At 35.7% G+C, this 27,306-nt stretch overlaps 3 protein-coding genes across 3 annotated transcripts; 1 reads left to right on the top strand and 2 right to left on the bottom strand.

Moving 5' to 3' along the window:
* Positions 1-4,872: 4,872 nt before the first annotated feature.
* Positions 4,873-11,307, bottom strand: LOC125679349 (cilia- and flagella-associated protein 157-like). Its single transcript, XM_048918504.2, has 10 exons — positions 10,999-11,307; positions 10,092-10,213; positions 9,645-9,794; positions 9,208-9,361; positions 8,556-8,823; positions 7,993-8,123; positions 7,739-7,889; positions 7,355-7,551; positions 6,558-6,762; positions 4,873-5,518 (listed from the first exon to the last, which is right to left on the bottom strand). Exons 1-10 carry the CDS (start codon positions 11,154-11,156, stop codon positions 5,369-5,371), a joined length of 1,686 nt encoding a protein of 561 aa, XP_048774461.2. The 5' UTR covers positions 11,157-11,307; the 3' UTR covers positions 4,873-5,368.
* Positions 11,261-19,342, top strand: LOC125679351 (phosphatidylinositol N-acetylglucosaminyltransferase subunit C-like). The gene is given in 8 exon segments (XM_048918507.2): positions 11,261-11,350; positions 11,352-11,463; positions 13,611-13,680; positions 15,747-15,913; positions 16,254-16,422; positions 16,665-16,812; positions 16,985-17,151; positions 18,902-19,342. Coding segments are annotated over 8 exon segments (969 nt in total). The 3' UTR covers positions 18,948-19,342.
* Positions 19,343-19,581: 239 nt separating this feature from the next.
* LOC125679350 (stimulator of interferon genes protein-like) lies at positions 19,582-23,605 on the bottom strand. The gene is made up of 6 exons (XM_048918506.2): positions 23,356-23,605; positions 21,043-21,538; positions 20,607-20,715; positions 20,286-20,521; positions 19,893-20,079; positions 19,582-19,806 (listed from the first exon to the last, which is right to left on the bottom strand). Exons 1-6 carry the CDS (start codon positions 23,403-23,405, stop codon positions 19,709-19,711), a joined length of 1,176 nt encoding a protein of 391 aa, XP_048774463.2. The 5' UTR covers positions 23,406-23,605; the 3' UTR covers positions 19,582-19,708.
* Between the last annotated feature and the right edge of the window lie 3,701 nt (positions 23,606-27,306).

Below are 27,306 nucleotides of genomic sequence, written 5' to 3'. Positions count from 1 at the left end.
ACAGACAAACATCATGTCTGTTTCAAATACAGTTTCAACCTAATCAAAAACAGACATTTTAGATCTGTGCTGTAAACTCTTACGCAGAGCTTAGTGGATCTGAGAAGTCTGATTTTGATTAGATTTTGTCCTTGTAACGCCTCTAGCTGTGGGTAATTCACATATGATAGAAGCTTTGAATTGGCACTGAATGTTATGGGCAGTGGAAGGGGCAAAAATAGTATAAAACAAAATAGATGTTAAAGTTCGATTTAAAAATTGATGATGTAAAAATGTGAATCATAAATCATGCAAATAAGACATGAAAAACTAAAATGTATAAAAGTTATGCAAATTCTTTAACTGAAACATACAGTCAAAATATTTACCTTACAGGCACCACAGAATGCTACTCTTTTGATGTTTCTTTAATGGATATGCAGTGAATTTGTTTTGCAGAGAAGCTCATGTAAGAATCATGATTGCAATGAAGAAAAATAATTACTTGATTTATCCAAAAAAAAAGGGGGGGGGGGGTGATGAAGTTTTATTTTTTTCTAATGGTAGTATTTTACGTAGTATTCATGATACTAGGAATGTACTGTATAATGGGACACTGCAGCATTCATTTTCGCCCATTTCATCTGCCAGGAATCCTCTGTATTGATTAGCTCTGGTTCATTTTAAAATGAAACAAATTCATTTTACAACACATAAGGGTGAAAATTACATGGGGATGAAAATTTCCCATTATACAACATTCCATAGGTTTCACCACTGTTTCTCAGGCATTCATAAACAATACCGAACATTATATGTAACCTTTTTATCCATAAATCACTTGCACATGATTTTTACATTGGCTACTGCTGAAAGATAGTTTATTGTACCGCTCATTACTGTTGGGTTTATTGTAAGTCTGAGACCTAAATTCATATATTAAATATAATTCAAGGCTCAACACTAACTCATTTAGCTCAACTGAGCTGAAACCTCAATTTTCTGATTGGTTTGTTCAACCACTAAGCAAATTTCAAATAAACTTGCCACAAAGAATCCTTAGGTTAAGGGAATTCAAGTTTATTAAAGTAAATGGTCATTCCTTCTTCCAACAGGGGAGTGCAAATAGGGTAGGATAATTAAAAATCTTGTGAACCACTGAACCAGAAAATCCAAAACTGAAAGTTTCATTATATTAGGAATATTCAAGTTTGTTTAAACCAGTGAGTTTTGAGGCGAGGATGCAAGGTGCCACAAGAGAGGTTCAAAGTTATACATAGTTGTAAATAAAGACTTTTTAAAAACAATCTTTTCAAAACACCATAAGGAATATAATCAAATTTATTTGCACATCATCATTATGTAAATATTTCCATTTCCATTGTTTTTACCATTGATATTGTTACAAATTGTGTAGCATTTGTAAACAATGTGTGTATAATATGCTTCATTAGTACGCCAGCATGAAGCATAGCAGTTTATATTCTCACGTATTTTCAAAAAGGAAATTTATTCCTTAAATAAATGTAGATTCAAATTTCTTTATACCATGACTCCTGATTTTGGGTAAAGTCATATGAATATTGATTAATTAGTGTTCTTTTTTTTTTTATATAGATATATCAATCCGATTGAAATCAGATCCTTTGATCTGCTCATATACGGTAGATCACTGTGTAGCAATCTACATGAGCAGATCAAAGGATCTGATTTTAATCAGACCAATAGTGGTATATATAAAATTCTTCCATAAGAGCCACAAGCTAGGACACATTTATGTTATATTTAAAATATGCAGGCTTCATCATTTATTTTTCATCAAGGTAGTTAATTCCATAATCCTTGGGATTAGGGCAAGGCCAAATGCAGGGTTTAAAGTTTTACATAGGAATATTTTGGGAAGATGTTCTCAAGAACAAGGTTACAAATGTCAAATTTGTATGTATATAGCCATCCCTATGCAAGTCAGGTTCAATTTTAATCGTACCATGACTCCTGAAGCTAAGATGAGGTCACAAAAGGAGTTCAAAGTTTGATATAAAATCTATATATAGCAAGACTGACCTTGGGTTGAAGATGAGAGGGCATAATACGCAACTTCCGAGATATCAGCTCTTCTGTGATGGAGGTACGTTCAGTGTTCTGTTGAACGCTTGGGTGGGTACAAGATGAATACATATATACTATAGGCTAACTATGTAAATACGGATAAAAGTAATGAAAGTGTAAATTTTGTTTATATCAGCCGTTGGTATACATTTAACTGACCATATCAAGAACAATGTTTGAATTAGGCCATTAAATTGAATATGAAATTATTTTTTATTTCCTCCTCTGCATGAGTGATATTCTAATCAAAGAAAAATTGTGATTATTGATTTTTGTTTGAGCTATTTTATTATCAAATATTAATAAACTTACTAATATTGTGTGTCCCTGCAGTTTGGGTGGTTGCATGATATCCGATATACGGCCTTTATGCAATATTTGAAGGCAGCGATAAGCATTTGTACCCACCGCATGTGGACAATAGTATGCTTTGTGTCTCACTGTGCGTAAGAGTTCCACAAAGGGAAAGAACTATTGGGCAACTCGGAAGTTGCGTATTAGGATTTAATGTTTTACATGAGAAATTTGCAATAGGTGAGGTGATGTGGCCCATGGGCCTACTCTGTTTAGCCTGTCATAGCCTTGAGCATGGGGAACAAATATCGAATTGGTTTTGATAGCCCAGCTGGTCGAGTATCACAGCAAAGGAGGTGCAGCAGACAAGCTCCATTTGGCTCCCTCCTACAGGTGAGAGTTTGAGGGACCTTTCCTGTAAAAATGCAGGTTTAAACCTAAAAGTTGTAACCATGACAAACAGTTACAGGTAATATTTTTATGCCCCACTTAAAAGTGGGGCATATTGGTTTGCACCTGTCAGTCATTCAGTTTGTTGGTTGCTTAGTGTTGTCCACTCAATATCTTAGAACCCTTTGCTTGATAGCTGACATCAACCTTGCTATTCTGATCCCCCACCCCCTTAAGAGTGAATGACCTGTTTTGATTTCGAGATCACAAGGTCAAGGGTCAATCTACTTTGGACATAAGAAGATAATATCTGATCAACATCTTGAGAAGCCTTTGCTCGACAAACATGCTGATTACACTGATTCACACTAAGAAGTAGGTGTTAATTCCCTATTGATTTTGAGGTCAAAAGGTCAAGGGTGTAACTGGATATTGCAAGATATTGTCTGCTCAATATCTTGAGACTCCTTTGCTTGACTGACATCAAACTTGGTACACTGGTTATACCCCCTGCAACAAGTTATGGGGGGGGGGGGGGGTATACTGGAATCGGGTTGTCTGTCTGTCCGTCCGTCCGTCTGTAGACGCAATGGTTTCCGGGCTCTAAAGCATTATCCTTTCCACCTACCGTCACCATATCATATATATGGACTACCCATGGGATGAAGATGTTCCCTATTGATTTTGGGGTCAAAAGGTCAAAGGTCAAGGGCACTGGACATCTAAGTAGCAATATGGATTCCGGGCTTTAAAGCGTTATCCTTTCCACCTACAGTCACCATATCATACATATGGACTACCCATGGGATGAAGATATTCCCTATCGATTTTGGGGTCAAAAGGTCAAAGGTCAAGCACACTGGACATCGAAGTAGCAATATGGTTTCCGGGCTCTAAAGCATTATCCTTTCCACCTACAGTCACCATATCATACATATGGACTACCCATGGGATGAAGATGTTCCCTATCGATTTTGTGGTCAAAAGGTCAAAGGTCACGTGCACTGGACATCGAAGTAGCAATATGGTTTCCATTTAAATTCTTTAACGGCTTTTTTCATCGCATGGAGATGCTGTGTTCCTAGATACCTTTTGGATCATAATACTGAAGTTTTACCTATTACCAACACCCTTTGGGAGATTGGGGTAAGCGGGGGGTATTCTTTGTGAGCATTGCTCACAGTACCTCTTGTATTGAACTATCTGTTATATTGAAGTTAAAATAAGTCCCTCAGCAGCAATATTTGTGTAGTTCAGCATTGGTTATATTGAACTTTGGATATAATGAACAATTTAGGTCGGTCCCCTGGATTTCATTCTACCTGTCACAGTGAGTAGGTGACTTCTACTGATTTGAGGTCACAAGTTCAAGGAAGATATTGTCTGTTCAATATCTTCAGAACCCTTAGCTTGACAGACATTAGACTTGGTATACTGGCTCTACCTAAGGGTTAGATGATCCCCTATTGATTCTGAGGTCATATGTCAAAGGTAAGGGGTCAAACTACTCTGGACATAAGAAAATATTGTCTGACAGACATCAAATTTAACTTGGCATGGTGGGAAAAAAAGCGGGTTGGTACACTTATTTTACATTTATTGTCAAAATAAATATGATGTGAAGAGTAATTTTTGAAAATGATGATCTCCATTCTCTTTCCTAGTTGTTGATCTATTCTACCATCAAATTAGTACATATTACTAGTTTTATTTACACTGCAATTTTATTTTGCTGTTTTCAAAGTAGGACCACAGCAAAGGTTAGATATGTCTTTACAATGTCTCCTGCAATATGTATTCTGTAGGGGTATATCGTCAATATATACACCGGCACGGTCCTAGTGAGTAGAACAACACAGTGCATAATACCCACACTGTACTGCATTGACTAAACCTATATGTGGACACTTTCCTGAGATATCAGTGAATGAAACTGAGATTGAATGTTGTTCACAGAACAAGAAAATAACCATGACCAAAATCAAAGCTGCATACAGTGTTTAACAATTTTTTTATGTGCCTGTGCTCTGACATAGTGATAAACATATCAGTAGTTCATGCCATGATTAGTGAATGTAAACAAAAACAAAATCTACTGTAAGAAATTATTATTACATTAAATGCTTTATTGAGTGAAATATAACTGTACATATTTACAACTTGGACATATTTGACATTTGTAACAACAAGTCTTTTCATGATAGAATATGTCAATTGCATTTTGATACAATATAAAAATCACTAATTCTCTGTTGCAGTTGTTATTATGTAACAGAGGGAATCTTCTCCATTTTAAAACAATGAATACTTACTTGATTTACATATATTGGGGAAAAACAAATAATCTTGAGCTGTTATCAAACCTTAAGCATCCTGAACAATTCATCATTGTGTGGAATACACAATCAAATATCACAGACAAAAAGCATGTTGAATATATTAAATCATGAACTTCATAATCTGAAAATATCAATGAAATTCATTGGATTTTAAGCATGCACTAGACACCAACTGTTTTGTGTCTTTGAGAAAATTTTACAACATCCATGTGAATCCCTGCCACATGTGACTAACATGCAGTGATTATAGTTTCACATTAAAAAACTTTACTGGTCACTTGTTTAGAAGTTTGTATGGGACCCAGGGGTACTCCTGGTGACCTAATTCGATCTGTTGTCATGGCAATGACTGCCTCCTGAGTACCAACAGGAGCTTTATTGAGAAGCTGATCAGCGTAAAATAATGCCTGTAAAATAGAATACATGTATTTGATTATTTGAATTACAATACACAATACTGAACCTCTACTCTTTTTATTAGCTCACCTGAGCCAAATGCTCAAGAGAGCTTTGCTGATAAAAATTTGTCATTGTCTGTCAGCGATGTAAACTTTTCACATTTTCATCTTCTCCAGAACCACTGGTTTAATTTCAACCAAACTTGGCACAAAGCATCCTTAGGTGAAAGGCTTTCAAGTTTGTTTAAATGACGGGCCATGCCCCCTTTAAAGGGGAGATAAATGCAAAAATAGGGTGGGGTCATTTAAAAATCTTGTTCTCAAGAACCACTGGACCAGGAAAGTAGAAATTTACATGAAAGCATCCTGACATTGTGCAAATTCAAGTTTGTTAAAATCATGGCCCCCAGGGGTAGGATGCGGCCACAATAGGGGATCAAAGTTTTATATACAAATATATAGGGAAAATCATTAATAATCTTCTGAAGAATCACTGGGCCAGAAAAGTTTACATTTACATGAAAGCTTCCTGACATAGTGCAGATTCAAGTTTGTTAAAATCAAGGCCCCTAGGGATAGGGTGATGCCACAATAAGGGATCAAAGTTTTACATACTAATATATTGAGAAAATCTTTAAAAATCCTCTTTTTAAGAACCATTGGGCCAAAGAAGTTTACATGAGAGCTTCCTGACATAATGCAGATTAAAGTTTGTAAATCATGGCCCCTGAGGTTTGGGCCACAATAGGGACCAAAGTCTTACATGTGAATATATAGGGAAAATCTTTAGATATGGGCCATGGTGACTCAGGTGAGCAATGTGGCCCATGGAAGGGGGGGGGGGGGGGGGGCATGGCATAAACATAACTGATAGACCTGAATAGTAAACTGTGAATAGAGCACATGGAAGGATGAGCAAAACAGTGTTGTATATTTGTACTTTAGACATTCAAGGAATCGAGGCAAGTTCTAATACCATTGGATAACATGCACTAGTATCAAGACTAAGCATTTGTAGTAAAAATTAATAATCAAGAATATGACCTACCTTGGGGGCACTAACAGTTTGAACAGCTACAGACTTGGTCAGTACTTTACGAAGGCCACCCAGCCTAGTGGTGGCAGACAGGACCCTCATTTTGTCTACACTGGTTGGAATGTGGTTCTTTGGTCGAGGAATCAAACCAAGATCCCCAAGTTGATAATGGGGATGTGTGCCTCCACTCTTAGCCACAGGAGACATTGGAAGCATTCTGCAAATAAGGGGGATAACTCTACATTATAACAATTCCATTTAATTCATCATCATATAGGATGCAGTTAAAAACAATATTAACTGCAATTTAACAATAATTAACATTAAAAAAGAATTAAATGTAAATACTAGTACATATACATTGAAGATCCAGTATAATTCAACGATAATTCACATAAAAAAAAAATAAATGTAAATACATATACATTGTAGATACAGTTATTTTGCATTGATGCTGTAAACCAATTTTTTAATGAGTGTAAATTTGACAAATTTGAGGTAAAGGTACATGTATGTCAATACTTTTTCTACTCCATGTATCTACATATAAAAGGGCATAAACAGTGATGATCATTTTGATGATTTGCAACCTCTTGCCAAAATGGACCAAAATCAGCACCCTCTCCCAAGAAAAAAAACCCTCTTAACTGTTTGTTTTCATTTCTAAAACTGATGCACAATCTAAAAGTGTTCATACTATTTAATCAAAATACTTATACATGTACACTTTAATTGATAAAATAGGTGGAATTTTATAAAGAATACCTCAAAAAAGAAGAGATATGACGACCCACCCACCCCACACTCACCCCCTCTTGATCCCTTGTCTTGATCCAGGCATTTCACTGGCACTCTTCTGTGGCATTTCATATCTTCCAAAGTCCTCTGGTTGAGGACCAATGCCAATGGCAGCAGCACTGTTTAGTAAGATGAGTAAATTTTCCAACATGTTGTCTTTCTTCTCAATATCATTGTAGCCATCTTCTGACTCAGTTTCATCTGACTTCTAAAAACAATAAATTATAGACATTTTGTTTTTTACTGATTAATGTCCCAGCTTTATTTTTGGGTAATTTCAATTTCATATATTTACCGAATTTAACAAAAGCTTATGTATGATACTGGTATTTCTTCAAATAACTCTCTGATCTTTGGATGCAAAGACTTGCTTTTAGAATGTTAAACATATATACCTTAAGCATTAATTTGATAGCTTCTCCTGCATCATATAAAATTCTATCAACTTTCCCTTTGTTCTTTTTCTCGGTGATGTAGTTTGTGTTAGCATCTTTCAAACTATCCTCTAACTGTTCATTTTCTTTTGCAAGATTCTGGATTTCCTCTCTGAATTCAAAAGTTCATAGCATTATGAATCATTACTTTCATAATTTGTCAAATCAATCTGGAATTTAAACAGAAAAATTTCTTGCAGAAAGGGTTTGCCTACCTTTGTGATTCTACTTGCTGTTTGAGAAAATCAATTTCCGCATCCAGCTCCTGGTATTCCTGCTCCCGGGAGTCAAACTCAGCAATAAGAGCCTCCTGGTTTCTACATTTATCTGTCAGCATCTTGATCAACTGCAGAATTTATGTTTTACACAGTATGAGTTTATATACATTTATCCAATGTCAATCCATAGATTCTTTTTGAAAAAATTTGTAATTCATTATTTACAGGTCTGGGCATCATAGTACCTTTTTAAAAAATTTCTTTGCAAAAGTTTCTGGTAGGAAATTCAATATTTAAAAAGATCACTACACATTTTGATAAACTAATACCAGTACAGTGTTCTGAATTTGCATATAAATATTTCATTTTATTATCAGAAACTTTAAGTAGTCATGGCTTGAGGCTGTCAATCTTGGTGATATTTTGTAAGTACCCCAAGGTACCTAATCTGTACTATGCCTCAATGTATATATACCATATCCATGAAATAACATTTTATTGAGATTGTGTATAACCTTGACAAATCGTAAAATAAACGACTCCACAGAAAACAGCAATACCTTTTGATGACTGTGATTTTTCTTGGCTAGCGTTTTTTCATTATCCTCTAACATTTCTATATGCTGTTTTTGTTGTTTCTCTTTCTTTTTCATTTCATCATTTTCCTGAATCAGTTCCATGGTTTTGTCCGACATTTTCGCTAGCTGAGCAGTGATGGAGACATTTTCCCTGATGGTGTTTTTTGTGGTCTCTGCCATTTGTTTATTTGATACTCTTCTAAATTCTGCTGCCACTTGGTTCACTCTCTGCACCATTTCTGACTTTAACCTTTAAGATAAATTACAGACTTTATGCACATTGATATTTAAGTTAATAATTAATTCATTGAATATCTATTTCCTTATTTTTTCAATAAACAGATACTATTTCTACACAACCATGAAATGTGATCCCTATGAAAATGTGATGAAACTAAAGTAATTCAAGATGAAATTTCTGCTTTTAATATTTCTGTTTGCACTTATAAGTACTTGTACTTTATAAGTGGCATTTACTGCAGATAACAATTCATGGTTCTAATTAACATTTAGAGTTTCCTTTGTCTGATTGATACAATAACAAACGACTTCATGGTCTTCCTCTTTTACTGTATTATTTATTTCATACAGTTCCGTTTTTTAAAGAACTCAGAAAATTCAAATGTTACCTTACCTTGATTTATCTAGGACAGCTTTCTTTTCAAGATCATAAATGGCAGATTTGTGGTCTTCATCCTTCTGTTTGAGCTCTTCTTCCATGTTAGCAAACTTTGCCATCAGTTCTTCTCTGTGAACTTTGAACTCCTCCAGAGATGCCAATTTACCACCTTAAAAAGTGTTTTAACATATTACACTGCACATATATAGAAAAGTTATTTGATCTGTTTGCCTAATCTTTCTTTTATCAAAATTTTTTCATTACTTTCACAGATTTCTTCATAAATACTCTGTCATAGCATAGACAGGTAAACATGCACAGCGTATAACTGTAGCACAATTAGTCAGTTGTATATTTGTAATCTAGACTGCTTTTGCTCAAAATTTTACTTCTATGATAATAATAATAAAGGATGAATAACAATGTTCATCCACTAATTCTGAGTAGGTTACCTAAGATCATATTGTCAGATGTAAGCTGATCTTTGGTCTCCTGGAGCTCCGTTTTGATCTGTTTAATTGTGGCATGGGCCTGTTCTTTTTCCAGCTCCCTTGTCTGTTGTATTCCAATCAGCTGCTCATTCAAATCCTCAATGTCATCATCTGATATACAAGATAGATTCATTGATCCAACACTTAAATTGTTGCACAGGGAAAATTTAATCAAATCACACAAAGACAATGCATTCGATTAAGCTTTTATAAGAAAGACAGACAGCTCTATGCATTGTTGGGGGGAAAATCAATACTTTTTTTTCTTCTTTAAGCCTGATCTGATTTTAAAAGTCTATCTGGTGTGGGTAAAAGTACATGGTCTCATCAAATTTGTATCTTGATTTTATTGCTTACTTGGTATTGATTACTTTTTCCAATAAGTTTTTTTTATCAGTTTGAACTTACTTTTCTTGTTAATTTCTTTCTTGAGGTAATCCACGATGTCATTCTTCTGTTTTTCAAGTTGTTCAAACTTGTCATTGTTATTTCCTCTGTTCACTTCCAACTCATCACATCTTTTCTGGTACCTAGAATAATATAAAAGGGTTAAGGTCAGGTTTAAACATGAAACTAGTGCAAGAACACCAAAGATGTTGGGTCATTGGACTTGACAGGCAAACATCTTTTCAAGCTGATGAGATCTTCTATAAGGTATGATATATATTGTATGTGTACTTGTTTTAGCATATGTTCAAATTCTATTACAATTTAATTAAGATTCGATGCTCTAAATGGCAAATTGCTTATAAGCATAGCCATTTTTATCATGTATGAAAAATTGAAAGAACTTCATATTTTAGCACAATCAAAAATCATCGATCTTACTTTAGAGTTAAAGCACTAATAGTTCATATGAATTCTGCTAAATATATATACACATAAAAATTGAATAAAATGGTTTTTGGCATTTCCAAAAAAAATCTTTGGTATACATCATAAGCCGTTTCATCATATACCAGAGGTACATGGCTTGCATATTGTTTAAGGGATGTGCAACAATAAATGCAGATATAAACTGTGCCTATTTTAATATAATTATTAGTCTTATAGTATTATTCATATTACCATATTATTTAGTAATATCCTTACAATTTTGTGATATATACCAAATACTGTTCTCATGCATGTCCAACATTCACGGGAAGTATTAGGTACATATATCACATTGAAGACACATATGTTTGAAGCCCATTGATAATAAAATTTGTGCACTGGCCTAAACTAAGCCTATTGAAATGTCACCATGCACAGTAAACGTCGTGACATTTCGAGCAGTGCTAGTTTTATGCTTCCAATCACATTGTTCATTTACCTCTGTAATCTGTTTTCTAAGTCTCGAATTTGTATTATGAAGTATTCTTTTGATAGTTCATTCATACTAGTTTCGATACTTTTGGAAGGTGATCCTCGGCCAGACTTCTTGGCACTTTTCTTCCCCTTCTTTCCACTCTTCTTCTTTTTGGGAGGCATTTCGATGTTGTATCAATGCACGGTATTGACTAATTAAAACAATATAAAAAGAAATAATCAGATTATTTCCTATAATCTCTTTCTCTCATTGTTTTTTAAGGAATATGGAGGACACCATTTTGTTGTCAACAATTACTGTGACGTCATTTCCTCGATACAATATTTTCAATGTATCACGTGATTTAACATATGATTGAAAAGATGGCGGCGCCCAAGAAAGTCAAGTGGCGAAAAATTTTGTATGAACACCAAAATGTCCCCGACAACTACGTGGATGATTCATTTCTGGATGAAATGAAAAAGAATTGTACTTTATCATACACTCTTTACAATTTTAGATCTTTGAAATTGAAGCTGAATGTATTTAATATGTTTTACGGCGTGACCGTGTTTGAGGGCGAAGCAAAAAAGTTTTGGCATTAGTATCTATATCCAAAACAGGACAAAAACAACTCGAAGTTAGCACGCGGACGGAGCTGTATCAAAGCATCCTGGACATTTGATCCGCCCATATATTGAACGCGGGAAATATAACGCAATTGATGTCAACAGTACATTGTGACGTCATATTCAGCGTTGTTATTTAGCAAATTTACAAACATAGCGTTTGAACCACAACAACAAACATGGCGTTAATGGTGGAGTGATTATATATGATTACGAAAATAAGATTTACATGCTTTTACGGGTTTTATGTAACATCTCAGAACGACGTGAACTAGGGTAGACGAGATTCAAAATGGAGGAATACATGTCCTCGCGCTAATATTCGAATCGACGCCATTGGTACCAAACTTTTCAAGTTCCATAGGTATGGTTTAATTTTTCATTATTTTCCTATATTTCCCTTTTAAACATGTATATACGTGTTACCTATAGGGAGAGCTCCGCTCTCACGGCCCTTCGGGCCGTGAGAGGGCTTCGCCCTCTATAAATTAACGTTTGCGTATTTATCAGTTGTTTATATGTTTATTGTTTATTCACCAATCCAGAGTCCTCTGGGGGGCATGTTCAGGTTAACAAGCAATTGACTAGGCCTAATATGTCTTACGGCGTGACCGTGTTTGAGGGCGAAGCAAACAATGTTAGCATTAGTATCTAGATCCATAACAGGACATAGTATCCCGAAATATTTGCACTTAATTAACATGTGAGGACAGAGCCCAATCAAAGTATTCTAACTTTAGACATTTTTGATCCGCCTATTCATTGAATGTGGGAAACTCTATGCAACTGATGTAAACAGTGCAATGTGATGTCATTTTTAGCGTGGTGTTTAGCAAATACACAAACATAGGAGACATGGCACAAATCGCGTTAATCGAGGATTGATTATACATGATTAAGATTTACATGCTTTTACGGATGTTATGTAACATCTCAGAACGACGTGAACTAGGGTAGACAAGATTCAAAATGGAGAAATACATGTCCACACGCTAGTATTCGAATCGGCGCTATTGGGACCACAATTTTCAAGTTCCATAGGTATGGTTTAATTTTTCATTAGTTTTCAATATTTTCCTTTTAAACATGTATATATGTGTTACCTATAGGGAGAGCCCTTTGGGCCGTGAGAGGGCTTCACCCTCTATAACAATGAAAATAAACAACAATCATTCAGAAGTACTGATACTGTCAGAGTTCACATTTCTGCACTGCAGTGTCACATCTATAATTATATATGAAATACTGATTGCAGACAAGATTTAAATTAATAACATAATACAATAAAACAACCCAACTGCTTCACACATCTAAGGACAGTGCCAGTTTCAGAGACAGTGGGTAATGATAATATTGTGTGAATACATATAAAATTGTAATCAAATCAGTATAATTATACTTTATTAAGTACGGTATGCAATTTTATATGTATATTCCGGGGTCCTATTGATACCGCAGTAGTTGACGATTTCGATTCATTTTAAGATTTGTCAGCCCGATTTCAGTCAATCGTTAATGTTTTGTAAATACCTTATATATTGTTGTTTTCATTCGTATATATATAAACAGACAGATATCAATGTAACTGCTTGTTTACTGATCGATCTATGTTCCACTACTGGTAAGCTGGTATGTTAATCCTTCAGCATCAGCGGTAGAACATCAGATTTGTAATACAAGCTACTTTCTGAGGCCTGTTTTAAGGTGAACATTTATTAAGAGTCATGATAATTGATTCTTTAAAAGAAGAATGGTTTAGTTGGAGAGATCGTATAATCAGTATTTCAACAACCGATACGTTACTTGTATGAACCAACCCTTTATGTGATGTCACAGATAGATTGAGGTAGACCTGATATTTCACAAAGTTAAGGGTCAAAGATAAAAGGTAAATTTAGTCATTGTAGGACGTCAATGAGGGCAAAAGTGTTTAAGAAGCATACCTCCTTGTTATATATATGTACAGTACTCCTACTAGAAATTTAGTGCATTCTTTTTTAATTTCAGTATACATTAAAAACTATGAATATTGGTCTGTTGTAAAGGCATCTGGGGAAATAACTCAGCAGATAAGTAGGTAAGTGTAATAAAGTTCTGAATTTTTGTGCATCCGAGAGAGACAAAGATTGAATTCACAATTTAGATGATTATTCATAGCTCAAAACAAATGATATCCAAAATCAAAATATCTCTCTCATAAACTCTCTCTTTCACAAAAAATATTTAAGTTTGATAGCAACAATATTTGTCTTCTGTGGTTATCAACTTTTTAATTCCCAGAATTGAAGATTTGGTGGCATATAGTTTTTGGTCTGTCCCTCTGTCTGTGGCAAAGTTCTTTAACCTTGGTCATATCTTTTACACTATAAGAGATAGAGTTTTCATATTTGGTATTCATATTTCTTGTAGTAAGACCTTTCCATTGACACCGCAGCGGTGGTCTAGAGGTTAGAGCATTCACCCCACATGCGGAAGGCCAGGGTTCGAATCCCAGCCGTGACAGATCTAAGTCGTTAAAACGTAGTGACAGTTTCATCGCCAAATGCTCGGCATCAGGTGTAAATGTCATGGGTCCTCAGAGATTACCTTAAAAATGGATGTCCCGTGTCACAGTGGGTTTGGCACACTTAAGAACCCTCACTGCCCATTTGTTGTAAGTGCCGAGCAAAGGCCTAAATTTGAAGCCCTTCACCTGTCTTGGTGACATCTTCATATGAGTGAAAAATTCTCTCGAGAGACGTTAAACAAGATACAATCAATTAATACAATCCATGGACACCAAAATCTTCGACCTTGTGACCTTAACATTGACGTTTGACCTGGTTCCATTCAAAATTGTTTAATTCGGGGGTATCAGTGTTTCACAAACACATTTTGTTCAACTTCTTGAGAATCACTTGGCCATAACCACTTGAACTAATTCAACCAAATTTGGCAAAAAGTATCCTAATGTAAAGTAGATTTAAGTTGCTTTACGGTAATTGAATGACTGTTCCACTTGAACAGGAGATGATTTGGAAATTGGGAAAATAAAGTGAACTTTTCTGATTGACATTTATATGTTTATAGTTAACTTTTCATATTTTAACCAAAATAAACACAAAGTATCCTTGGATAAAGAAGATTCAGGTTTTTTTGAGATAAGGGGCCATATCCCCTTTTTAAGGGGAGATCATTTAAAAATAGTGAAATTATATATATTTATTGATTGAAAAATCTTCTCAGTGACAACTAAACCATAAAAGCCAAACTTTGAATGAAAGCTTGCATATACATGTATAATGAAGATTCCTGCCATGGCCCCTGGGTTCAAAGTGGGGGGCATTATGTTATTTGAAATTTTACATTATAAGGCATGAGTGAGAAAATTTTTTTGTAAATGTTCTCACAAAACCACTATTTGTCAATTTGATGTGTAGGTATCATTGTTTAAAGAACAACAAGCCTTTGGGTACAATTTGTCAAATCAATATGTTAGCATCCTCATTTAGAAAATATTCAGATTTGTTCAGTCTGCGATCCCCATGGCAAAGACACGGCCGTCATAGTAAGTTATATTGTTAGATGTGTATACAGTGTATAAATAGGAAATGACTTTACAATCGCTTTCACCAAAAGCATTTGGGTACAATTTGTTATATTGATGTGAAAGGCATCCTTATATAAGTTTCACATTAAAGTTTGTTCACACTATAAACCCCAGAGTCTTGGCAGAGCCACAAGAGGGGTTTAAAATTTTACGAAGGACTAAAGAATTTTTTCTTCCAAATCTTGACACTACAAGGGTTGAATTTTTCAAATGAATAATGCAAACGACCTCATGTAGTGCATCCTCACAATGTCAGAGGTCCTGAGTTCACTCATGTCCCACAGACACGCGCGTGTCCCACGGAGGCGAGTGGATTCAGGATCCCTGACATCGTGAGGATACATGTAGCATAATATGGATTCAGTTTGTACAAACCACGACTATATTAGGGCTAGGTTGGGGCCACAATAGGGTTTTTAAAATGATTTTTTATCAGAAATTGCTATTACTCAGGAGAACAAGGGACCTCACAGTTTGAAAGATTTTTTTCATTAATTTTACATTTCATGTGTAAATCTACACTTTGTGTAATTGCTTGGTTTCATTTTTTCCAGCATGTGTTTGTTCATTGTGTCTTTTATCTACATGGATGATAAGAGACTTTCCCCAGACAGTCTAGTGTTTATTACTGTTGCCTCCTCTGGAATTGGTTACACTGTTAGTAAACTGGTGGATAAATACACTGAATCAGACCCTACAGAGGATGGGGCTCATAGGACAGGTAAGTAAACTAGTGGATAAATACACTGAACCAGACCCTACAGAAGATGGGGCTCATATAACAGGTAGGTAAGCTAGTGGATAAATACACTGAACCAGACCCTACAGAAGATGGGGCTCATAGAACAGGTAAGTAAGCTAGTAGATAGATACACTGAATCAGACCCTACAGAAGATGGGGCTCATAGAACAGGTAAGTAAGCTAGTAGATAAATACACTTAACTAGACCCTACAGAAGATGGGGCTCATAGAACAAGTAAGTAAGCTGGTGTAGAGGATGCTAATAGAATCATTCAGTTTCTAATCACTGACCATTTTGTGTGATGTCATTTCTTTGTAGTTTTACAAGATTTGAAAACTTTTGTGATGTTCATGGGATTCAGCTACTGTTTGTCCCCGGTGCTTGTATCCTTGACAGAGACCATTTCAACAGACACAATCTATGCCATGACAACTGTGATGCTTCTTGCAAACCTGGCATTTCATAACTACGGTGTACAGGCAGCTGTGTTAGTATGAATAAGAGGGCGTTTAGCTCTTAGAATTTCACATAAGTGCATTTCTCTGAAAACATTATTGCAGTAACTAATATATTTTATATTTACTGTCGTGAAGTTTGAAATCATTTAACTGCCTGATAGAGATTTGGACCAATCTTTTGGCACTATCAGACCAATCTTACCTTTGCTTTTGAACAAAATTACAAGTGTGTTTTTTGTACATTGATTTGAACAATATATATTGTTTGTAGTGTATCTGAAGCGTTTTCACTGAATGCTGGTCTGTTTGCCTCCGTCTGCCTTGCATCTCGTCTCCACAGCTCTTGGCATGCATTTGCGACTGTTACATTTTCTCTACAAATTTTTGGTCTTTGGCCCAGGCTGAGGCACAAACTGAAGGTAAATTGCTTCCAAACTTGATTGGATATTAATTTGCTGTATTTTACTACAGCACTTTGTATGTAATGGTAATTTCTAGCTGAATAATCTTTAGTGATTTAAAGTACACAATCTATTATGATTTCTTGATGTTTTCAATTGGATTATTGAGTATTTTTAATAAATGTTTTAGGATGCCCTCCCAGCGCTGAATGTCATGTTGACAATGGTGTTAGGATCTGTGGCACTGTTAGCTTTGTTTACCATTTCCATGGTACCAGCAGTCATGTTCCTTCTGGGTCATGTCTTCATAACCTTTGTCTGCCCTGCCTGGTTGACAAGTCTGCAGCCTCTCAAAAAGTGAGTTTATGTCTCGTAAAATCTACTTCATGTAATGCTTTTTACATATTCCTAATACTGGAAAATACTTATTGTGGGGTCAAGTTTTCTTGGTTTAAGAAAAGAATTTGTGTGATTGTGGAGTGTTGATTTAACTTTTGAAGATTTATTGTTCTTTGTGCTGTCACTCTCTCTTGTTCAAGGACAATGCAAATTCATGGATATGTCCTTTGCCGCAAATACGAATGTATTACCAAAAATTAAATCCCCCAAGAAATGTATGATTTCTTTTCAGTACCTGTGTGCGGTTTTCTCTCTTCTCATGAAATAAAATTTCAAATTGGTATGCAAGTTTCAGTAAAGTTCTATATGTACATATTTCCACATACCTGTTCATGTCTCAGTATATATGTAATATTTTCATTACTAATTACACTTTTTCCATGTACTTTACACATCAATCCAACTTCCTGTCTAATCTGAACCACAAATGTATCTCCCAGAGCATGTTGGATTAGACAGGTTTAACTGTACTAGTGTGTCTCATGTCGGATTAGACAGGTTTAACTGTACTAGTGTGTTTTATGTCAGATTAAACAGGTTTAACTGTACTAGCGTGTCTCATTTCGGATTAGACAGGTTTAACTGTACTAGTGTGTCTCATTTCGGATTAGACAGGTTTAACTATACTAGTGTGTTTCATGTCGGATTAGACAGGTTTATAATTGATTGATCGAATATTGTTTTACATCCCTCTCGAGAATATTTCGCTCATATGGAGACATGACATTGCCTGTGAAGGGCTGCAAAATTTAGGCCTATGGTCGACGCTTATGGCCATTGAGCAGGGAGGCATCTTTATCGTGGCACACCTGCTGCGACATGGGACCTCGGTTTTTGCGGTCTCATCCGAAGGACCGCCCCATTTAGTTGCCTCTTACGACAAGCAAGGGGATACTGAGGACCTATTCTAACCCGGATCCTCACGGGATTAGACAGGTTTAACTGCACTAGTGTGTCTCATGCTGGATTAGACAGGTTTAAGTGTACTAGTGTGTTTCATGTTGGATTAGACAGGTTTAACTGTACTAGTGTCTCATGTTGGATTAGACAGGTTTAACTGTACTAGTGTCTCATGTTGGATTAGACAGGTTTAACTGTACTAGTGTGTCTCATGTCGGATTAGACAGGTTTAATTGTACTAGTGGGTCTCATGTCGGATTAGACAGGTTTAACTGTACTAGTGTGTCTCATTTCGGATTAGACAGGTTTAACTGTACTAGTGTCTCATGTCGGATTAGACAGGTTTAACTGTACTAGTGTGTCTCATGTCGGATTAGACAGGTTTAACTGTACTAGTGTCTCATGTCGGATTAGACAGGTTTTAATGTACTAGTGTGTCTCATTAGTGGAATAACACACCAGAGAAATCTGATATGGATTGATATCTACAATAATATTTTGAAATTGAAAACTTTCAAATTTACCTTATTTATTTTTTTTAAAATGTAGTTTTAGTAGAAAGTAATCTGAAAAAATATATAAATCTGAAAAAAACATATAACATTAACCCCTGCAAGACTCAAAGGCACGTTCTACACATTAACCTTCTGAGCTACCCAGCTAGGCAATTAGCTTTTTAAAAAGGAATATGCATGTATTGCTGATATTTATATTTTCATTCAAGATTCAAATAAAAGTCATCCATTATAATGATGTATTATTTCTTCTTAATATCCATGATTTATATATTTATTTTGTCACCTAACAGCAATATCCATGGGCCTTGGGATGAAGCTGTGATAAAAAATGATTGATATTCTTGGAGAATAGGAATACTAGTGACACACAGCATGTGGAATGGCAGGACTCATCCAAACGCACCAGGGACTGTGATGGTGGATCAGACAGGGGTCCAGAGTGATGTTCAAGTCCATAGGGTAGCGATCGAAATATTGTCATTGTCACAAGTGGCATAACATTCAAAGTGAGAGAATAAACTTGACCAAACAGTTGATCTACAGATATAATATGATTTGATTGTTTGAAAGTCATTCTGGTAACTAACGGAGCCATGATGATTTGATAAAGTGGTCAATTACTGTATATTTGATGATGTGGTCAATTGCTATATATTTGATGATGTGGTCAATTGCTATATATGTGATGGAGAGAGAAAGTACCAACAATAAATCAGGGAAGTTGACAATTATTTTTTTGGTTTTTAAAAGAATTGTTAGGGTTAGTCAGAAATAAAATAAGTGATTCATGTTTTTGCAACCAGTGGGATGCTGCAATTATTAACATTCATCTTGCTACTAATGTAGAAACATCTTCAGTTCTGTTTTGTTGATTTTTATATTGCTATATCTTGTATAGAAATGTTAAAATTTGCTGAGTGTCATGACGGTACACATTGTTATTCGGCACATATTGTCTTGGAATCGCACGAAAATTACAATATTTATTTGCATTATCTAATCACATCTGAGTATTCCAATGGATGACAGTATGTACAATAAGGGTAGGAATATATTGTGAACGAAAGCGACAACGATGCAAAAAATTTGTAAATGTCTCAAAGAGTTCGGGTCACTGCTTGTTCACTCAAATCAAGCTCAATCCTTTCTTTCAACAAAGCTGTTATTGACTGTTCCCGTCCATCAGCCTTTTTATCTACAAGACACACACAAACTATGTTATGAATATCAATCTTCATAGATATTGATCACTCAGGAATATATTTATGTGAACATACATACCATCAAAGACCACGAGACTGCAGTGATTCTTGGTGCTAGGATTAGAATTGATTATCTCCTGCAAAGTTGACACAAAAGTATCCATTTGTTGGAGTCTCTCGTAGGATGATAAACCGGCTTCCTCGCTATTACTCATTTCATAAAGAGACAAAATTGGCGTGGCGTATTCTACTAAACAATAGTAATCCTGAAAAAAGAAATTATAAGAGATCCACAGCTATATTTTTCCTGCCTAGGGAAATCTCAAACTTCAGAGGATTCTTTACTTTTTCTTTCCTGTCAAATGTACATGTATGTAGAAAATGTATCCATAAGTATATACCCCCCCCCCCCCCCTCCCAAAATATTGTTTTTATTCAAATACGTCACAATCATAGATAAATTTTGACTTACCGTTCCGTCAGCTTCAAAGCAATATACGGTGTTTTTATATTCTCGGCGTTGATTGCCCGCTCTATTGGCTACAAAGGAGGGCGTTACCCCCGCCACTCTCAACTGGGGGTCGGCGGTGGTTAATGATGGTGGACAGTAGCAAGATTTGGGGACGAGAACGTACAATTTTGGTATTATTTTATATTTCTTGGTTAAATCCTTGGTTTGCGTCCATGATTCAATGCGTGATTGCAAACCTGCGAAGCAAAATATAATAAATGTTCTCATGCTTGAATCATTTTCCCTTGAAAATTTATGTAAACATAGTCATTAAAAACTTACCAGGAATTATAAGTCTTAGATATCCAAAGTAAAAAGACCAGGCGAAACCGTGGCCAACATTCAGTTTTTGTTCTTGAATAATTCTGCTCATATGTGCACGTGTTGGACTCTGTCACAAAAAGAAAAAAATACACTTGATTCCACGTCACTTTTGATGTACAATATAGTATTCGTATTAAAATATTTATATGATAATATCAATTGCAAAAATTTTGATTCTTTAGAAAAGTCTTTGTTGAAGTGCATTAAGTAATATATATAATAATACTGATTGAGGGCAACTGGTGCTTCGAACATCACAGGGACGGATCCAGAAAATTTTCAGGGTGTGTGTGTGTGTGAAGACCCCATAATGGCAAGAAATAACGTTTTTTGGTTTAAAATGTTGCAACCCCTGTAACCACCCCTCTAGATCCGCCACTGCCTATTTACTTACATGTAGTCGGAGGAGATAAGATATTAATGAAATAGAAATAAGGAAGGCATAGTTCCATTTAGTTTGCATAATCCGCCCCACCACGGACATTCCGGCCCCCGTGAGATTCATGTACGTCATCATGGCTACCAGAATAGGCAATGTCAGGAATGGTACATACGTCTTTGAACTAAAACTTTGCTGAATCACGGAATAGATTCTGCCATCGTACCGGCTTCTTATGTAGATTAGTTCTTCGATGAACACGAACAATCTGACTAGCGTTTCTCCGATAATCACATCGATTAAGCCCAATGTCACAAAAATCAGCTCATAACTTAGTTCGTTTTGAACAACCGCAAACGGGTCGAATGCAGAATTCCAGAAAGGTTGGTCGTGAGATTTATAACACAGACAACCCACTACCAGGAAGACGATGACAGCCGATAGTGTCAATTTATGGAATAGTCCATTATGCATGTCGTTACCTCTCATATTGTAAACTGTCAATAATTTTCTGGAATAAGAAGTAAAAGTAACTGTTATTATATGAACATGATCTTAATGAATATTTGGATAGGGTTGAACAAGTACAAGGCATCGTGGACATATCGAACCCGGCCTCAACCCGGCTGACCGCTACACACCAAAGAGAGACTTGAAGATCGTAATGGGTATATGGAGCGCCAAATTAACATAAACTCAAATGATTGAAGATATCTTCAATTATTTGAAGATATCTTTAAAAATTACCCTCACTGGATATTATAACATTTATAATATCCAGTGAGGGTAATTTTTAAAGGGGGCTTGTTTTTTTTTTTTTTTTTTTTTTTTTTTTTTTTATACTTTTGAGGTATTTAAGACAATGTTGACATGCTTTAGAGGGATTTTCAACACAAAAATAATTAAATCAACTCGTGCAGGGTATTCCGGGTGGGGTGGGGGGATGGGTCCTGAACCCAAGCACCTGTGCTCTCTTCGATTGAATTGTAGCGCGAATTCAGCTGAAGAATTAATGCTATCATTAATTCAATTAAAGCGCGCAATAATTCAGAATTGAAGATATCGGAAAATGTACTAAACGATAAAAGAAGCAATATAATTTCTTCCACTCCCGGAGAAATAAATGACAAAATCCTTTGATTTCTTGAATTACTTTATTGGGAGAACTTAAATTTTTCCAAAAAACCCTTAAAATTTGGGTCATTTTATTAATTTCAACTTAATGAAATGATAGAAAATAGTACAAATGACTTAATAGGAGAAATATTTCAAACCCCGTAAAATCCAGGAGCCCCCCCCCCCGGCCCCTCACCAGGGCTTCGCCCTGGCCCCACTGCCTCATAAAGTGGCGCCCCCGTAACCACAATTCCTGGATCCACCCCTGGATATCATTAATTATTTGAAGAGATCTTCAATTAAATTGTTGCGCGCATCAAATGAATCGATGATATCTTCAAATAATTGAAGATATCTTCAGTTATTTGTGTTTATGTTAATTTGGCGCTCCATGCATGGGAGACCTGAAAAGTCGGGGTCTGCACCCACAGGCACTCGACGTTTTAAATATCTATAATAATAAAAAATTGTCTTCCTGTAAACATAATGTTATGTTTACAGGAAGACAATATTTTATTATAGATATTTAAAACGTCGAATGCCTGTGTCTGTACCATACCACACCTAATGAAACACTTTTCATTAGGAGGTGGTATGGTAAAAGGCCTCTACTGCAATATAAAATCAGATCTTTGATCCGCTCCGGTAATGTTAATTAGATATAAATATATAAATAGATCACAGGAATCAATAAAGTAGAAATATATGGGAAGTGGGCATATGTTTCTACTTTATTGATAAAATTGCCGACTCCTGTGGATAGATAGATTTATTTATTCCAAAAACAGGGCCCTTTCGAGCATAACAAACAACATACAAATGTACATTATTATGACACTTAAAACAATTATACACAATTTAAAAAAAAAATAATTTACAATACAATTAAGAACATCGTATTTTGTCACAATGGACACTGGAATAATAAGGAGGGTTGGATACTCAATACTGTTTACAATTTAAACATATGTGCAATGTATATATACACGGGCACTGGAAGTTAATGTAAATATATAGTATGTGCATGTTATACATGCACATACTATATATTTACATTAACTTCCAGTGCCCGTGTATATATATAGATACAATTTAAAATCCCCGGATCAAAGCTACAAGCGTTTTCACAGTAGTGCGCATTAATTACAAATTGAAGCGGACAGCAATCTAAAATGTTGAAAAATCAATTAAAGAGCAATTTTTTTTACTTACCTATGCAATGCCGAGGAGTTTGCAGTAAAGTTGTAAAACATTGGAATCATAATTGAAAATTTTCGTAATGTTGTGAAAATTTTTATTTGCTATATTTAGGCTGGCCTAGAAACGAAAGTATAGAGTCTGCCAGCTGCAATGTTTAAAATGCTGTTTTTGTTATAGTTGGAAACCCTGTTCATGTATGAACGTACATACATGTACGTGCATGTGTAACATGTAGTTCTTTTTTCCATTAAAAAAAGGGTATGTACATTGATGTCATGTGCATTGTACATGAAATACGTCATCGAAAATTTTCAATTCCAAAATTCCTAAACTATTTTTAGAAATGAAATTTCCTGTTAGGCTCCGGAAGTATGATTTAAATATTACATGTATTTCTATTGATTGGTGAATAAAACTATATACAGGCCCGTAGGAAGCAATTTCACTTTGGGGCCACACCAAAGTAATTTACGACAAAAAAGTGATATCGACAAAACCATTAGTAAAAAGATAACTGCATAAATATGTGCAAGCATTGAGGTGTACGTAATGTACATAAATCTAATTATGTACATAGAATCTAATTAGTTTCCCAGAAAACCCCTCAACTTTTATTTGAAGTTTTGTTTGGGTTTTTTTTTGGAGGGGGGTGTTAAGGATTTTTTTAAAATCTTTTTTTGTTTGTTTATATCTTTATCATTTTGTTATCAATCATTTCTGAGTCATAAGGTATTTAATTAGTACTCGGTAAACTTTCCAAAAATCGCCAGTCTGTGTTCACTTTCACTTACGAACTCCTCAACTATTTTTTCTAGATTCAGTTCATCAGTCTCATTTTTATGAACATGCAATAAAAGTAAATTGTTTGTTCGTATTTGGCTCATTGTTGATCTCAGTGATGTTTTCAATCTTTTCAAGGCGCTGAATGAGCGCTCACTGGTAGCGTTAGTTGCAGGAAGTACCAAAATTAGTTTGAGAATTTTGAGGATCTCGGCAAACAAACTTTTTTCATTTGAATGTCTGAAAAATTCAACCACACTTGGTATTATCTGGCGTAAAGTCTTTTGGCAAAACAGTCTTTAACATTATAAGCTGGCAGTGAAGATCCTTTGGCTTCAAATCTGTATCATATAGGGTCGTGACAAAATTGAATTCTTCTTCAAACGTTTGACCTGTGCAAGCCTTAATTACCACACGATGAAAAAGTATGCGCTGCTGTCCCATCATCAAGTTTACGAGGAATTTTGCGTTTTCTAGGAAGAACAGGATCATCGACGTTCATCTGTTTTGCTTTTTCATCAACTTCCTCGTAAAACTGAGTGAAGATTGTCTCATCCCGGAGACTTTACAAAGCACTCATTGTCGTTGATGCCATTTTTTGACCATCACTCGCCGAGAGATTTGGAGCCTGCAGAGCCCTTGCCAAATTATCACTATAACGTAAAAGTTTTTCACTCAGTAAACACCCAAAGAAGAAATCAAACCTGCACATATAAACAGCCACTCTCCTAATTCTGTTTCTCATTTCTACCTCACGCACGTATTGGAGGCTTTTTATCCCAAACATTTCTTAGAATTTCATAGTTTGACGAAATGCTTAAAAATGTGTCGGCTTTTATTGTCCATCTTGGACACAAAACCCTTATTACCGCTGACGTTTTCTCTAGATTTTGGGCATTTTTTAATGTATTGAAAATCATCTCCCTTCTTGGAGATTCTTTAATCAACTTTATTATATCCTTTGCAATGTCCAGGGTGTCTCTAAGCAACTTACATCCCTTAATAGAATAACTGCAAGCTAGGTTAAGAGCATGACCATAACAGTGTATGTAAAGGGCTCTGGGTTCAAGTGCATGAATTTGTGTTGCAACACCTGTCTTTGAACCAGCCATAGAAGCAGCCATGTCATAACACTGGCCTCGTACTTTGTTGATAGGCAGATCGAACCGCAAAAGGGCATCTTTAATTGCTAGGGTTATTGAATTAGCCCCAATGTCAGAAAGACAGTACATCCCTAATAAATCTTCATGAGCGGTAAAATTTTGATCAACCCATCGAATGCATAAACAAGTTGCTCTTTGTTGGAAATATCTCGTGTTTCGTCTGCCATTATTGAAAAGAATTCAGACGATTTGATGAAAGCAACAATTTGTCGCAAAATCTGCAACCCCATCACATGCAAAATTTCATTTTGTATATCTGGAGCAACATACTTATTTGTCTTGCGTTGTAGCCATTCCTGAAGCTGGGGATCGCGTTTAGCCTCTAGCATGAGAAGTTGATTAAAGTTCGAATTTTTCTCGTTTTTGTCACCCCGAAGAGCAATTCCTTGTCGAGCAAGAAACTTCAAAATGTTTGTGATTTTAAGCAAATTCTCTCTGTTAGACTTCTTCTCGACTTCGTGCGTCTTTGAAAGACATTCTCCAACATCTTTAACCTCCCCCTTTATCGTAAACTCCCTTTCCATTGCCTCTTTATGGCAATCACTTTTCTCGTGTGCGGCGAATTTTGTGGTTGCCTTTTCCCAATTTTTAAAACCACTTGATATGAAAGCTTTTTCTTTTTTGTGACAACTGAGAGTCTTCTTCTGAAATGATTTTATGCAAGGAAAACAGAATACAACATCTTTGATTTTTACATAATGTAACCAAGACCACCGATCAAACCAGGAGGCATTGAAAGATCTCATCTTTTTACCAAACGTTTTTGCTGGAAAGAAAATATTCCGTGGCTGATGTGGGGTACTACCGATCTCTGGTGTATGCCATTTTTCATGTACAACCTGGGCCTTTTGAACTGGTATTTCTGAGATATCATCTTCTGAAGAAGAAGAAGAATCAATAAAGGAAGCAACCTTAACATGTTTGTCTGTTTCTTTGTTTGCAGTTTCCCCCAATTTACCTGTTTCAATAGACTCCTCATTTATGTTAGACTCCAAGAGTGGGGAAGGACTATCTTGTGATTGTTTTGGTTCAAATGAACGATGAGGTTCAGAATCCGCAAAGGATAACCTCGACCGCTCTGAAAGAGGTTCCTCATGCTTGTGAATACAGGCAACAAAATGATTAGGTGTCCAACCATCTATTTTTGTAGCAATTGTTTGAGTCCACATGATGTGGATAGCATCCTGATATTCTTTAGCATCAGCACGGTCAAAAGGAACAATAAGCTGATTATGATCTTGTCTGTTTACACCAGGGTTTTGCACCTCAGGGAAAATCCAATCTAATTAAAATTAGATGTTGGATCCGCTCGCATACTCGCTACACAAACATCTAACAACATCCCGTAGAGGGTCACGTCAGAGGTCAAATTCAATTGACCAATGAAATCACCGCTGGCAATATCATTGAATGTTTGTTGAAGCCGATAAGTCTAGAGTGATACCGAATTTGACCTCTGACGTGACCCTCTATGGGATGTTTTTAGATGTTTGTGTAGCGAGTATGCAAGCGGATCCAACATCTAATTTCAATTAGATTGGGGAAAATCGACATGATTGGTTTCTGCAAAACGTTAGAAGCTACGAACATATGTAAAAGGCTTGAATAGTAACCGTTCTGGTTTGTTTTTATTGTTTCCTTTTGTAACGAAGCAATCAAATCACCAGTAATTAAACACTCTTCTGACAGGGAACTTTTAAAGACATATTGAAGTGAACTTTTGCTTGTGGACATGGTCACAAAAGTGTTTTCATTCGTGTAGCGCTTCAGGTTTGAAACAAGGTCAAACACAATTCGTACCCTCATTTCCTTAAAATTGTCCTCATGTCCAAACACAAAAAAAGAGAGTTCTGAATAAACAATTCCCATCACCATATATCTGAATCGGGATAAGCTCAGAATGAGCATCATTTGGATAAAGCTCTGAGGAAACAGCATCTTTTCGAATATTCGAAGTTCGGATATTAGGTATGCTTGTTGGAAGAGGATATTTCTTAAAAATTTGCCCTTTGAGTCTAAC

Source organism: Ostrea edulis, chromosome 2 (genome assembly GCF_947568905.1).
Source record: "Ostrea edulis chromosome 2, xbOstEdul1.1, whole genome shotgun sequence".
NCBI lineage: Eukaryota > Metazoa > Mollusca > Bivalvia > Ostreida > Ostreidae > Ostrea > Ostrea edulis.
Note: the sequence above shows the minus strand (reverse complement) of the source record. Positions and strands in the feature narration are given on the sequence as shown.